We start from the raw sequence: 14,850 nt of genomic DNA on the forward strand, positions 1-14,850 counted from the left end.
ATCGACTCCCGCAGGTAGATCTACCTTCAGGTAGGTCCCACACACCCTCCACGAGGTTACTCCAGCAACAGCTCGAGCTTTCCCCTGCCACGCCTGCAAACCTGCTCCCTTTAACATGCTTGTCTCACCCACACTGCTGACAAGTGCTGGGCCACCACCAGCAGCTGCCGAGGTGTTTGATCCATGCCCACGCTGACAGCCTGGCAAGCCAGCTTGACACCAGCACTAACTGGTCAAACAGCAGCAAGCAGGACAGGTATCCTTCCAGCTCACTGTGCAGGCTTGCCCTGGATGGGAGCACCAATTTAAATGTCTTTCATCTCAACTCTAATCTTCCTCTAACTGGAGGTAGCTGGTATCATGAAACAACCTCTCTATCAAGTGCAGCTTGAATTAGATTTCAAATCCACACAGGGAGAAGCAGCACAAAGGCACTGCAATCACGTAAACCTTGTCTCTTTCAGAAGGTAAGTTTTTCCACAAATATGCTGACCTTCCTTTGCCATTGTAATCTGGTTCCTGTGGAGGCAGGATGAAGATAATTTCACCTAATCAGGAAAGCAATCCGTTCTGATTTTCTTGAAGCTGGGACATGAAATGAGAGGCCCAAGGGCTGAAGTATTTCAATGTATTATGCAAGAAAGTGAAGTCTGAAAGCAGTGCCATGAAGTTGAAGGCTGCATTGGGAATCCAAGCTTAGACAATCCTGGACACGAATACAATGAAAATCCTTCTCCTGGCATTCTCCTGTTTACAAGACTGGTCACCGTGCTTGAGGCTTTACACCCTGAGACTGGAAAGAAGGCCCAGTTCCTGGAGAAGGCCACCGCAGCTTCCATCGTAAGTCTGCGGAGAAGGCAGCACATGCAGACCTTTCTAACAGCCCAGCTGACCTGGGAAGACAAAGCCACTCCCTACCATACTCCCTCTTCCTTCACTTGACACCAGCCACTCCCAAGATGTGGGATGGGTGTCTTATATTTATCATTTTAAAATTATAACTAACCTGAGGCAATTAAGGCAATCAAGGAAAATCAGGCACCACATGAGCTCCCACCTTCGATGAACCCCTCCATTATCAAAGCTGCACTCTTCAGTACCTCTGATTACTGCTCCAGAGGGCTGTCTCTCTATTTGACCCAGGGTTCAATTTTGTTTTCTGTAGACTTTCCTTCTAAGCCCTTCCAAAACACAGTTCTATAAACTAGACTGTTCTACACAATGATTGAAAGTAATGCCTCTCAGCCATTAACAGAGCACATCTTTATAATTCACATAATCACTGGATTCTCATTAATATTCCTCAAACCAGCCCTCATACCAGAGCATCTACTAATTTTGAGTGAAAACCCATCAGTGGATTTAGCCTCTGGAAGAGTCTACTATTGCTGGAGCATCTTTGCTCGCAGGAGTCAAACATGTTTAGGTTTTAAAACAAACAAACAAAAAAGTGCTTGGCTCTTCTGAAGAAGTGCCTCCAAAAAGCAGAGCGCAGCTGCCTGTATCATCTGTATTTGGACTATCAAAGCAGCCATGCAAAAATATTTTGTCACTCCTGTGGGCAGAGCAATATATACCACCACTACCAGGGTACAGATTTAGGACTGTTTGTTTTCTTTTACTTGAAAAGTACAAACAGCACTGGCTCCACAGGGTTTTTGCTACACAGACACACTTTTATGTTTTAAGACTACAAACACAACATGCCCAAATGTTTAGCTTTTTTTTTTTTTCCCCTCTCTACTGTCTTCAGTAGAGTTCAGGCACTGTAACCTCAGTGAGCACAATCCACTGTTAAACACCTCTCTAACAGCCATGTTTTCTGCCTGTTTAACACTCAGCTTCAGGAACAGACAAGGCACCAGCCAAGTCTTTAAGAAGGCGCTTTAAAAGCCTATGAAAGACTTCCAAGCAACATGAAGCAGCATTTTGGAAATCCAGCAAACAAAAAGACGTGGACAAGGCTCAAGGGCGGCTTGATGAGAAACACGATGGAGTGTGGGCTAGAGAACAGGGGCTGTGCCTAAACCATCCCGTCCCAACACCTGTGCCTCAGTTTCCCCATCTCTAAAGCCAGGAGAAGCCATCCTTACCAGGCAGACTGAGACACTCACTAGATTTCTAGATAATCACCAAGACTGCTCTTTAATTACTACCCGCTCTGAGAACAGCCTAGACATTGGCCACCAGTGACAATCTCTCTGAATTCACCTATGCATGTGAACCTACACCAGCATTAGTAAAAACTTTCAAGAATATCCTGAAATAATTATTCCCAGACTACAGTAATCTATTTTTTTATGCAGAACCTGGATGATAAGCAGACTAACTGTAAAAAAAAAAAACTTACTTTTTTTTTCTTATACACAAGTTTTAACGGTAAGAAGAACTATTTCGGTCACCCTTCAATTAATTTTGCATTTATTTCAAGTGTCTGAGCTCAGACTGCTTAGCTATAATAACAGCCGTCTGTCTCACGCCTCTGTGCCTAGATACCATAACGCCCTTTAAATCATTTCCAAAGAAGAGGGAGGGGAAGAGCAGCATTCCACCACTGCCAGCAAGAGGTAGCTACTGTATAAACAGGGATTCAATACACTGCTGGCAGTGTTATCAACATCACATAAACCGGTACCAAGCTTTAAATAAAATGGCACTGTAAGATGGTGGGAGATGCTTACACCACGATTTAGTTCAAATGTAATTTGTAAAGGATGAAACAACAGATTTCACCCAAAGCAGTTTCCAGATCCAGTTCACCACACAAACACATAAACCCTTGTCCCAGCAAATGAGGAACAGGCGCTGGCCTTACCATCCAACAGTAATGAGACAGAGAGAAGATAAGAATCAGTTGTTTTGCTTTTGCATAAGACCTCATTTCTACACAGCCATTCGTCACTTAAAGGGCAAATAAATAAAGGTGATGACACCATCACTACCTCTGCTTATGCAGCCCTAATTCTTAAACATGCAACCTGCATTCAAAAAGAAAAACATCACAGACCAACTTCGATCATACACTGGGCTGCATTATTTGAGTGTCCCTGTAAAAGGAATTCAGACAGGAAATAAAGACATCAGCCTCATTGAACCGTCATGAGTTTCAGTCCTTCCTACAGGAGCTCAAACCCTTGTGAAAACTGACTCCTGTATTTATCTCCCCCTCTTGTCCCACACTTAGGTGTGCCACCAGACTAAAGCTGCCACAGATCAAGACCAGCAAAGCAGAGCCTCCCTGGCAGCAGCAGTCAGTGCCACACATGTGTGTGCCTTCCAGGAGACACCCCACAGCCCTTCCACAGCACCCAGCATAGAAAACGAAGCAGTGAGCTGTTACATTCACAGCAACGTGGCTGAAAAGACAAGCTACAGCATTCCCATCCCAGCTGCAAACATGAAGAGCAGGGCATTTCACTACATTAAATGTTTATTTTTTTAAATAAACATTAAAATGAGACAGTTGCTCTGTAACTGCGTAGCTCTCATTCCATCTTTGGCCACGGACTGAAGCAAGCGTTCACCCTGGCAAGTCAGTTCCAGCACAAACACCTAGGGACTGCGAACAGGAAAAAGAAAACCCTTTGTCACGACATCTGACAAACCACCAGCATCTGCAGTGTTGCCTGGATTCAGGCACCTGCTCTTCACTCCGACACTGAATCTTCATCCAAGGCAGCTTCATGTCACTTACTAGCAGTGCCCGGAAGCGGGGCAGCACACCGCCTGCGGGGTGGACCAGATACTCCTACTCAGCACTCTATAGAATGCACACAGGCAGAGAGAAGTTCCAAAATAAAAAGGACAGTACTACATTTTTAATGGTTTATTAACACTTCAACTTTTAATAACTTTGAAGAAGGCCTGAAAGATAAGTTTTGCTTATTGACTTTGTCTTTTCCCCTTTGGCAAAATGTCACCGTCCACCTCTTCCCTCCACCCTCCCTCCTCCCAAGAGGATAATGAAGTTTCAAGCTAGTGTTTCATTGCTTCTTATCTGTAAATTGGCTTCAATCATAGCAGCAGAAACATGCAAGCCTGGGCAACAGTGTTTGCCAACAGCTTTTAGAGAATGCATAGAAATGCACAAATAATTTGTGCATTGATACAAATAACTTTTTCTTAAATGAACTTCACATATATATATTTTCAAGTGGGTTAAATCTGGTGCCCAGAATTACTACCGAAGCTGTTATCTTCTATTTAACTAGGCTTTTTTTTCCCCTGAACCATCATACTACCCTTTTTTAAAGTGCTATATTCATAAAAACTTCAAAATACTACTTTGATACTGTATAATTGTTCTATCTTGCCCTTTTGAGAATCAGAAGAGCAACCTGCAATGCATATTTAACTGAAGTTACACATTTAGCCTCACACGACTTGATGGGCACCACCGCCTGACCATACCACCAGGAGCAGTGGAGAGACTGTATTTCCCTGTGCTTACATACACCAGTAAGCAGGCAGACAAAGCAACAAGTCCTAACCATTTCAGGAGCAAAGACAAACAATTTAATCCGTATTACATAATTCACTGAATACAGTTGATCTCATCCAAAGTGACTCCTGAGAGCAAAATAGTTTTAGCATTACATTTTATATACAGCTATGAAGGGATTACTGGAAACCAAGACAGTCTCCTTACACCATTAGTAAGCACACTGGTTACGAGACTGCTGCACACTTTCACTTTGAAGATATTACTTAAACCATGACCAAGTTTTACCACCACCTGTTTGTTATTTATGAAGAAAGTTACTTCTATCCCATTTTATCATTATTTTTACCTAACTTCTGCCAGACATCAAAACCTGAGTCAGCTGCATTAAGCAAGGACTCCTTTTTCTGCTCTCAAGTCCTGAAAGTGCTAGCTACCCTTGAAAACCTCCATACACTAGGCTGTAAACGCTTTAGTACCTTCCAGAGGAGTTTCTGGGGTTTTTTTTCCCCTTCAGTGCAGGAATGACTGCTCTGTCTGAAGCAAACTACATCCTGCACACTGTCGCTTTCGGTATTTCCCATGTAATCAGTTTGGAACACACTATGGAAGTCTGACGTGGCAATGTTCTGTTAGAGAAAAAAAATCAGGAGAATTACACCATTCTGAACCAGTGGAAGCAAAATAATCAAGACCTTAACACAGTTTTTTCCAGTCACTGGGATGGAAGGAGACTTGAATGCAGACACTGGAACAAGTAATTGGAAACATCTGTGCTCGCATGCTTAAGTGAAAAGATAAGCAGTATTTGCATCTTCTTCATCATCTTCCTTGCACATGTGCAAGATTTTATAAAAAAAAAAGTTTATCACAGAGAGCGATGACAGAACATGATGTAATTATAGGGTGTTGGGGTTTTTTTAAAAAAAAGAAGCACTAGAAATAAAAGGCAACCAAGATAATGTACATCTTCTCCAAAACATTTTTCTCAGCTACATAAGGTGTGCGTACACCAAGGTCTAACACACTTAGCTGCACCACATCAAGTCAAGCTGTCCAAGAGCATACACAATTTTGCTTACAGGAGTATACCCCTTCCACAATTTTTCAGTTTACAAGTAATTCCCTGTATTGGATTATGCTTAGTCAGAAATACAGGTAACATTTTGTTCCAATACTACTGTTCGTTTTTATGACATATTCAGAGGTGAGGCAAGACTAAGATTAAGTGCAGGGAAGCATTTCAGACCCCAAAAAACTGCATTCTTTAGAACTCAGCTATACATGGTTAACACAGGTAGATCTGCCAAGAGTTGCATAAAAATGATTTTCATTTTCAAAAGGTGAGCAACTGAGGCTCAAACAGCAACTATCAACTCTTCTGCATCACGGAATTCACTATGGGTGTCTAAGTGATTCAACTTGGGTTTTTGAGTATCTGCTAAAGAGAATTACAAACGGAGTAAGTTAGTATATGTGAATTAAGAACCCTTATGAAATCAAAGAATAATGTTGACTCCTGGAAGACACCCAGAAGATCCAAAGATGGAACAGAAGGTTGATTATTACACTCCCACACAATTCAAGCAAATTGTTAATATACTGAAAACATTCATGTCTGCTGTTTGTACCTGCTGGATACCCAAATCATTCTGTCCCAAAACAAGTTTGATAACCATCCTCTCTGTAGCTGAAAGCAGCCAGAAAACAGTTTGTTTTTTTTAAACAAATGGAATGGAAACTCCCCACCCACCCAAGCTTCAATTACAACAGTCTAAGCCAGAGACTTAAGCAAATAAACTTCAAAATAGCCATTTGTTACAAGTAGCAAATTACCATGAACAATGAACTTGTTAGGAATCCCTTCTAAAAGTACGACACACACAAACAGGCTACCCAGCAGAAAAATCTGTTAACAATTTTATTTCTTTTGTAATGTTAAATATTATGGGACAGGATTGTAAGGATGAACTCTCAACAATGCCTCACAAGGAATAAGAAAGAAATTCTGCCATGATATTAGCAAAGTAAGGTAAGGAGAAAATTTACACAGTAAGAGGCACCATTTCCCCCAGAATACCTCTTGTCGTATTCCTGAATGAGTGGGATTAGCAATCTAATAAATCATTTTTCAAGAGGTAACAGCAACAGATAAAATTTTAAAGGATTATTAAAATAACATTTACAAGACTCTGAACAATTTTTGTATTCTTATTAAAACCACAGAAAGAAAGAACAATTCTTTGTTTATGAATTTTCATAAAGGACTGACTGTGCAACTGACACCTGCTATTGATGACTTAATGTACAATTTTGTCCAGTAGCCGAACAGTTTGTCTTTTCAGATTGTGTTTTCTAACCGTGCGAGATCATTAAAGGCAAAGCCTGTTATGATGCTGTACACAAAAATGGCCACTTGGGCCATACTACCAATGAAGTGGTAGGTAAACAAATCTTTTTCTGGCCAAGAAAAAAAAAAAAAAAAAAAAAAAGGAAGCTGCATTTTGCATGCTTCTCTCACTCATTCTTTCTACAAGATGAACTTCCCTAGAAAGAATCCAATGAAAATGGCTGCAATTACAACAAGGAGTGAAGGAAGAGAATTAGAGCCATTATCTCTGAGGGCCAAAGCTGTGGGTGATCCAGATTTATCCGAGTGCGCTACCTTTCTGAGCCTCAAGCCTTCATCCTGAGGGGGGAAAAAAAAACAGATGGAAAATATTTATGAACACATCTTCTTTATAATTTTAAAAACTGAACTCAAAGGCCAAATTTACTGATGAACACCTAAATAAATTTTAAAAAAAATTAAACCACATCAAAATCCAAAACATGAACACAGCAAACCACAACATTTGAAATCAGGACAGGTAATCCAGTCTCTCTCCATGCTCTGGTTAAGAAAGATTCTGAAATTCTTGCTAGGCACAACAAAGAATCCTGCTTTTACTTACTACCTGTCAGAATTAAATAGCAGTAATTCCTTATTGTTAAGGAGAAACATCTGCTTTGTGTAGCGTTTCTCCAAATGCTCCAATGTCATCAGAACTACAGGTGTGGAAACACCATTATTTGATGGTTCTTTAAAAGGCTACCAGGACCAATGAAATTGTCAGATACCCAAAGTAAAATATACAGAAAAGTCACATAAAGTCACATATTGACTAGTTACAGGTTACTGAAATGGCACCTTTAGGTAAAGGCATTGGAAAGCAGTGTTTGCTTACCTCTGGCCAAACAATTATTCTTGTTCACTACCAATCTGTGATACAGAATGTTACCACTTTGGATCTCATTTACTCATTCCTAATGAATAATGCACTTTTATTAAAAGCTACTAATTTGGTATCTCTGATTTAAACCCCCTTAAATACGATCATTTCATTTAAGAAGAAAATTACGTAGCTTCAGTATCTCATCCATGTCAATCACGAAGTCTGAATGACTGAGAAGTTCAAAATATACAGGTCAGTAAAATCGTATTACAAATCAATCTTGACATTCTAACAGTTGTATCTACTTTCTGGAATACACATCTATTGGTCTAATTACAAACCAGACCTTTCAATCAAGAAGAGTGAAGCCACTTCAGTTTAAATATGGAAGCAGAACTTACTCTCAGGTGCCGATTTTCATCCGTCAGCTTCATAATCTCTGCTTGAAGTCTTTTGCACTCCTCCACTAGCTTCCTTGTTTCAGTATCATTAAGCGAAACACTATGTGGTTTTGGCATCGGTCCATCCTGCTTAGATGTGTTCAGTACTGGGGCGGGTTTGCTTGCATCTATATCATTCTAAAATATTAAGAACGACTTGAGAATTTTACTTACCTAGAGAAAAATCATCCACAGCTTAAAACTGAAACAATCCAGCTACTAGTTCAATTAAGTTTATATTTACAGTAATCTGAACAAAGACCTCTGCTACCAGTTCAATTCTGGTTAGCTCAAGCATTAAAAGGAAAAGGAGAGTGCACTGTTTACATTTGCTACTACACGCTGAGACAAAAATTAATACTTTAGCTGCTTAACACTGATCCAGCAAGCATAAAAAAGATGGCATAAAACACACCAAACAAAACAAAGTAAAAAGAAATCAGGCTGTGTCACAGGGTAATATGAAGTCTAATGGCAGAAATATTTTGCACTTATAGCACCACTTACTGAAGGAAAATTAAGTATTGCACAAATATGGAATTTAAGTCTCACAGCATCTCTGAAATACACATTCCTACTTTTGAATACAAGTGAAAAGTCACATAAAAAGCTGTGAAAGCCAAAAATAAAATTAAAAATCTAGTTCCCATAGCTCTCCTCAAAATATACAATGACCTTCAGTAGACATTAATAATAAACAGATTTAACTGTATAGCCCAGGTTACTGTTTGTAAAAACACAATATTCATATGGTGATACTCTCAGAAACAGTTCGTACTCAGATTCAGGCTTCTGTTCTCCTACTTGTGTGGCTCACAGCTATGTCACTTAGACCAGGACCATATTTCCATAACCAAAGTACTCCAAGGCTAAGTACTAAATGTAACAGAAAAACCTATTAACAGGTAAACGCTTCTATACAACAACAAAGCAACTCAAAAAAAAGATGCAAGAATTTCCCCGGTTCCTCTGCAAGTAGCAGCTACTTGGTCTACAGCATCTACTTGCACTTGACATTTTTTGCAATGCAGCCACAGGCAGCGTAAGAGCCAGATCCTTCTACTCCACACAGGTACTACTAACTGGATTTAAAAAGACCAACATATCTATCACGAGTAAGCAGGTCAGGATCTGTTGCTTTTTTAATTGGTTTGCTAGCTCAACTGAATTCCTTTAGCAGCACAGAAACTTCACTGGAGACCTAAGACTTATCTGCCTGGAACAAACCTCCTTCTGCTGTTCGACCTCACTGCTTCACATCAATCTGCCGGCTACAACTGGTAGGCATCCGAAGAAAGCTCTTGCTGACCAGAGTGAAACATTTGTGTCCTGGTGTAGGTATATCCTGAGGTGGCAGGTGAGGCTTACTCAGGACTTGGCAGATTTCTCATTACCAGGTTTAAGGGATTGACTAAATCACCTGCTAAAACAGGGGTTTGCAACCCTACACTGCTACTCAGAAAGTACAGTTGAAATCATGAAGGTATCACCTTAAAGAAAGTACAAAAGGAGATAGTTTTGTATAATCCACTACATTATATATTTTATAAAACTAAACCAAATTTTTTTCTATTTAATAAGAAAAAAACCACCGAAAGTAGACAACTAAGTGCCTTGATAACAAATGTTTAACCTTTACAGTTTTAGCATTTAACACACACTTAGGCAGCCTACTCCTGAATAAAGGGCTGCATCTCATAAATTATCCTTTACAAAAACAAAACAACAGAAAAAAAAACAAAGCCCACCAAAAACATATACTGACATCATGTCTGAAAAATATCATTACTTTACGCTCCAAAAACTGTATTAAAAGACTGGTTGCAAAGACAGCTACTGGCCAGCTAGCAGCCTTCACTGAGACCCTTGATACACGTAAACAATGAGATGGCTTTTACATGCATGGATTCACGCTACTTTTCCCCAACATGCCTTACAAACTACTGTAAAAACTGGACAGTACTTAAAAGAAAAGTCAAGGTCATAAAGTGAATAGTCGTGTTTACAGAAATCCTTTAGCACTCTAGTTCACAATGCTAAAAGCAGCACCAAAAAGAAACCCAACCCCTCCACAAAAAAAAAACCCAAACAACCCAGAATATAGAGTATTAAGATTCCATAAATCAGAATTTCAAGTATGAGGGTAAAAAAAAAAGTTAACGCATAAGAATTTTGTCAATATTCTGCAAAACTTCTAGGACCAATAGTTAACTACTATTCCAAATATCAGGCAACACAGACATCTTCAGCCTATATGCAACAAAACAGTCATCTCCTACGCAACTGGAAGGTAAGAGCATGAAAGAGGTAATGGGATTTTTTTTTTTTGTCTGATTATCTGTCTTTACCATTATCTTAAAAAATGCATTTAGGACTCCCAAAGCATGCATTAATTTGTAATCAGTACTTCCTTCTCTAATTCAGCTGAATTAGTAACAGAATTTTTAAAATCGAAAAGCATTTAATACTCTAATTTTCACTGTATGCAGTACTGAAGATTCTCTTTTCTTTTTAAACTGACAGCAATAAAATGCTAAAGCAAATCAATAATAAAAATAGCAAAAATATAGTAATTTTCGGCACTTGGCTCCATTGCTGGAGGTTATTAAGGTGCAGTTGGACAGGGTGCTCCCTTTCCAATGAAAGGCTGGACCAGATGGTTATTTCAAGGTCTCTTTCAACCTGGGCTGTTTTATGAATCCTTGAAAAGTTACACACTGAACACTCCTCCTGTCTAATTTAGTGCAAATGCCTATAATCCATTTAATCAACAAATCAAATAGGTTAAAAAAAAAAACCCTCAGAACAAATTTCCGTGACATCCCAACAGTCAGTGTATGACAGTTTCTTACTCTTTTCTTACTTACCAGTTTATCATTTTCGTTGGGCATTTCAAACACACATCTCAATTTGGAGTCCATTAACTCATCAGGTTTTGCTTCTTTCCACTAAGACAACAATTAATACAGTTACTTAACATGCCAGACTCATGCAAACAGCTGAACAGTTCATAAGCTTGACCTTAGTACTTGCCTCCTACATAGCTGAACACTGTCCTTACCCTACCTGCAATTTTCAGACTTGCTTTTGAACAATGGTTTTTTTGTTCACTCGTACTGCTGCGAACTAATGAAAGCTAGAAACGGTTAATTAAGTCTGGAAGTGGAAATGAGTAAATTGAATGCAAGGGCGGATCCAGAGGTTTGCAGAGGGTAGGGAGGGGACAACACAGCAGTTCCTTTAACACATCGAGGAACAAGTACCATCTGAGTTGGTTTAAGAACAAAGTTCTAGCCCTATCACTCCTTGGTAAGTGTACGCCTTAGGTCCCACCTTGGAAGCACCAATTTTAAACAAAAGATTGAAAAGACATCTTTTAGTGATTCTGTATTTAGTTCCAGAGTAATTTCTTTAGTTCTTCATAGTTTAGATTTGTAACCACTTCCTCCTTTCACTGCATAATACATCACAATTTGGGCCTAGAGAATTTCTCAAAGCTGCTTATAAAAAATATTTTAAATTCTAATGGTTACCAATATATTTAAATAATTGTGAAATATGCTGGAATCTCTCTGCTCAACTGACAATTAGCTTTCAAAGCATACACTTCACGTAGTTGCCTTAAATCTTGAGGCTCAGAGACTTATCTGAAGTCTGTGGCAACTTTTCCAACAACAGGTCCTCTGAAGTTACCTTAGCAGGTCTTACAGAATAGAATATCCAGGCTTTTTGTAACATCCTTCCTTTTTTTCCTGTTTCTTTTTTGTTCGTTTTTTTAGTGGCATTAATTGTACACTAACTTATAACTACAATTACTCATTTTCTGCAAGATCTGTTTCTCAGTATTCTGTACTTGCACACATTGAGAAAGCAGTTTTTTGAAAGGTATTTCTAAAGTGGATTTTTATATCCTCACCAAATAGTTAAGCTTCACTTACCACATACAACCAAGAGCTATCAGAGCATATTAAGAACAAGTAAACCAGACCAACAAGGAAGAGAGATGTTAACTTTCTAGCTACGTGTCAAAAGCTTAACAAAATCTAAAAGGTTTTCCACTACTTCCAGTGAAGAGTGATAAGTTTTTGCCTTCATGTAAGTGGACAGAGCCTAAACCTGCAGAGGCCTAGTGGATTTCAGTGATTACAAAACCTCATCTTTATCCCTTGCTTCCTCTCTCCTCCTCTGCGTTGAGTGAACACTGAAGGCACCTGCGTAAACTCAGCCATTCCTTAAAACAGCCTCTAAAGGCAGATGGCTGGGCATCACTCTCCTCCACCTTAATATGCATGTTATGGGAGTTCACACACACTCCAAAGGGCATGTTCTGACAACTGAAGGCTTCCTTCCCATTGCTGCCAGCTTCTGTAACATCAGGAACAAGTGTCCTTACTTCTGAACTAACAAACACAAACTCAGTACCTTCTTTCTGGATCCTTTATCAGACCGATTCTGCCTAAGTACTGAACCTACAACACATTCTAATAAAACAGAAAATCAATCTGTCATTTGTGCTGTGTTTAGCCACTCAGTTATCTTGTAAAGAGACCTCTCAGTCTTCCAAATGTTTGAATTCATTATAATCCCATTGAACATTTCACTTAAACACATTTCAGACAAAATGCATCCATTTCACACAGCTCAAGCTTGTTTAAATACACAAACTTGTATAAAAAGTCTGTATATAGCAGACTTTGGCCTGTTTAGGAGACTGGCTGACAAAGTCCCTTGGGAGGCAGCCCTAAAGGGCAAAGGAGTCCAGGAAGGCTGGACATTCTTCAAGGAGAAAACCCCAAAGGCGCAGGAGCAGGCTGTCCCCAAGTGCTGAAAAGACGAGCCAGAGAGGAAGACCGGCCTGGCTGAACAGTGAGCTTTGGCTGGAACTCAGGAAAAAAAGGAGAGTTTATGACCTTTGGGAGAAGGGGCAGGCAGCTCAGGAGGACTACAAGGATGTCATGAGGTTATGCAGGGAGAAAACTAGTAGGGCCAATACCCAACTAGAACTTAATCTGGCTACTGCCATAAAAGACAGTAAAAAAAGTTTCTATAAATACATTAGCAACAAAAGGTGGGCTAAGGAGAATCTCCATCCTTTATTGGGGGGGGGGGGGGGAGAAGATAACGACAAAGGATGAGGAAAAGGCTGAGGCACTTAACGTCGCCTTTGCCTCAGTCTTTAACAGTAAGACCAGTTGTTCTCTGGGTACCCAGCCCCCTCAGCTGGAAGAAAGCGATGTGGAGCAGAAAGAAGCCCCCAGAATCCAAGGGGCAATGGTTAGAGACCTGCTACACCACTTAGACACACACAAGTCTGTGGGACAGATGGGATCCACCCAAGGGTACTGAGGGAGCTGTCGGAAGCACTCACCAAGCTACTTTCCATCATTTACCAGCAGTCCTGGCTAACTGGAGAGGTCCCAGTTGACTGGAGGTTAGCAAATGTGATGCCCATCCACAAGAATGGCCAGAAGGAGGATCTGGGGAGCTACAGACCTGTCAGTCTGACCTCGGTGCCAGGGAAGGGTATGGAGCAGATCGTCTTGAGTGCCATCATGTGACACGTACAGGACAACCAGGTGATCAGGCCCAGTCAGGATGGGTTTATGAAAGGCAGGTCCCGCTTGGCTAACCTGATCTCCTCCTATGACAAGATGACCCTTGCAGTGGATGAGGGAAAGGCTGTGGATGTTGTCTACCTAGACTTTGTAAAGTCTTTGACACCATTTCCCAAAGGATACTCCTGGAGAAACTGGCTGCTCATGGCTTGGAGGGGCAAACTCCTCGCTGGATGGCCAGGCTCAAAGAGTGGTGGTGAATAGAGTTCAATCCAGTTGGCAGCCAGTCACAAGTGGTGTTCCCCAGGGCTCAGTGCTGGGGCCAGTTCTGTCTAATATCTTTATCAATGATCTGGATGAGGTGATCAAGTGCTCCCTCAGTAAGTTTGCAGATGACACCAAGTAGGGCTGGAGTGTTGATCTGCTGGAGGGCAGGAAGGCTCTGCAGAGGAATCTGGACAGGCTGGATTGATGAGCTGAAGCCAACTGTATGATGTTCAACAATACCAAGTGCTGGGTCCTGCCCTTGGGTCACAACCACCCCAGCAGCGCAACAGGCTTGAGGAGGAGTGGCTGGAAAGTTGCCAGGCAGAAAAGGACCTGGGGGTGCTGGTCGACAGACGGCTGAATGTGAGCCAGCAGTGTGCCCAGGTGGGCAAGAAGGCCAACAGCATCCTGGCCTGTATCAGCCATGGTGTGGCCAGCAGGAGTAGGGAGGTGATCGTGCCCCTGTAACTCGGCACTGGTGAGGCCGCCGCTCGAATGGTGGGTGCAGTTTTGGGCCCCTCACTGCAAGAAGGACATTGAAGTGCTGGAGCGTGTCCAGAGAAGGGCAGGGAAGCTGGTGAAGGGTCTGGAGCACAGGTCTGATGAGGAGCAGCTGAGGGAACTGGGGGTGTTCAGCCTGGAGAAGAGGAGGCTGAGGGGAGACCTGATTGCTCTCTGCAATTGCCTGAGAGGAGGCTGTAGCCAGGTGAGGGTCAGTCTGTTCTCCCAAGTGACAAGTGATAGGACAAGAGGAAATTGCCTCAAGTTCCACCAGGGGAGGTTTAGACTGGACATTACGAAAAATTTCTTCACTGAAAGGGCTGTCAAGCACTGGAACAAGCTGCCCAGGGAAGTGGTGGAGTCACCATCCCTGGAGATATTTAAAAGTCATGTAGATGTGGTGCTCAGGGACATGGTTTAGTGGTGGGCTT

The 14,850-nt window shown here is 41.2% G+C and overlaps 1 protein-coding gene across 3 annotated transcripts in view; it reads right to left on the reverse strand.

Annotated features, from left to right (window-relative positions):
- Positions 1-3,973: 3,973 nt before the first annotated feature.
- VAPA (VAMP associated protein A) overlaps positions 3,974-14,850 on the reverse strand; it is a 39,207-nt gene continuing 28,330 nt past the window's right edge. The window contains exons 4-7 of one of the 3 annotated variants that reach the window (XM_086472500.1): positions 10,964-11,044; positions 8,058-8,234; positions 7,107-7,130; positions 3,974-5,070 (exon numbers count right to left, since the gene is read on the reverse strand). In XM_086472500.1, coding sequence (XP_086328626.1) covers positions 4,855-5,070; positions 7,107-7,130; positions 8,058-8,234; positions 10,964-11,044 — 498 coding nt within the window. In that variant the 3' untranslated portion in view covers positions 3,974-4,854. Of the gene's footprint in view, positions 5,071-6,334; positions 7,131-8,057; positions 8,235-10,963; positions 11,045-14,850 lie in introns of those variants that run through there. The other 2 variants (XM_086472501.1, XM_086472502.1) reach the window with 2 other exon arrangements.

Source organism: Leptosomus discolor, chromosome 13 (assembly GCF_034619465.1).
Source record: "Leptosomus discolor isolate bLepDis1 chromosome 13, bLepDis1.hap2, whole genome shotgun sequence".
Lineage (NCBI taxonomy): Eukaryota > Metazoa > Chordata > Aves > Leptosomiformes > Leptosomidae > Leptosomus > Leptosomus discolor.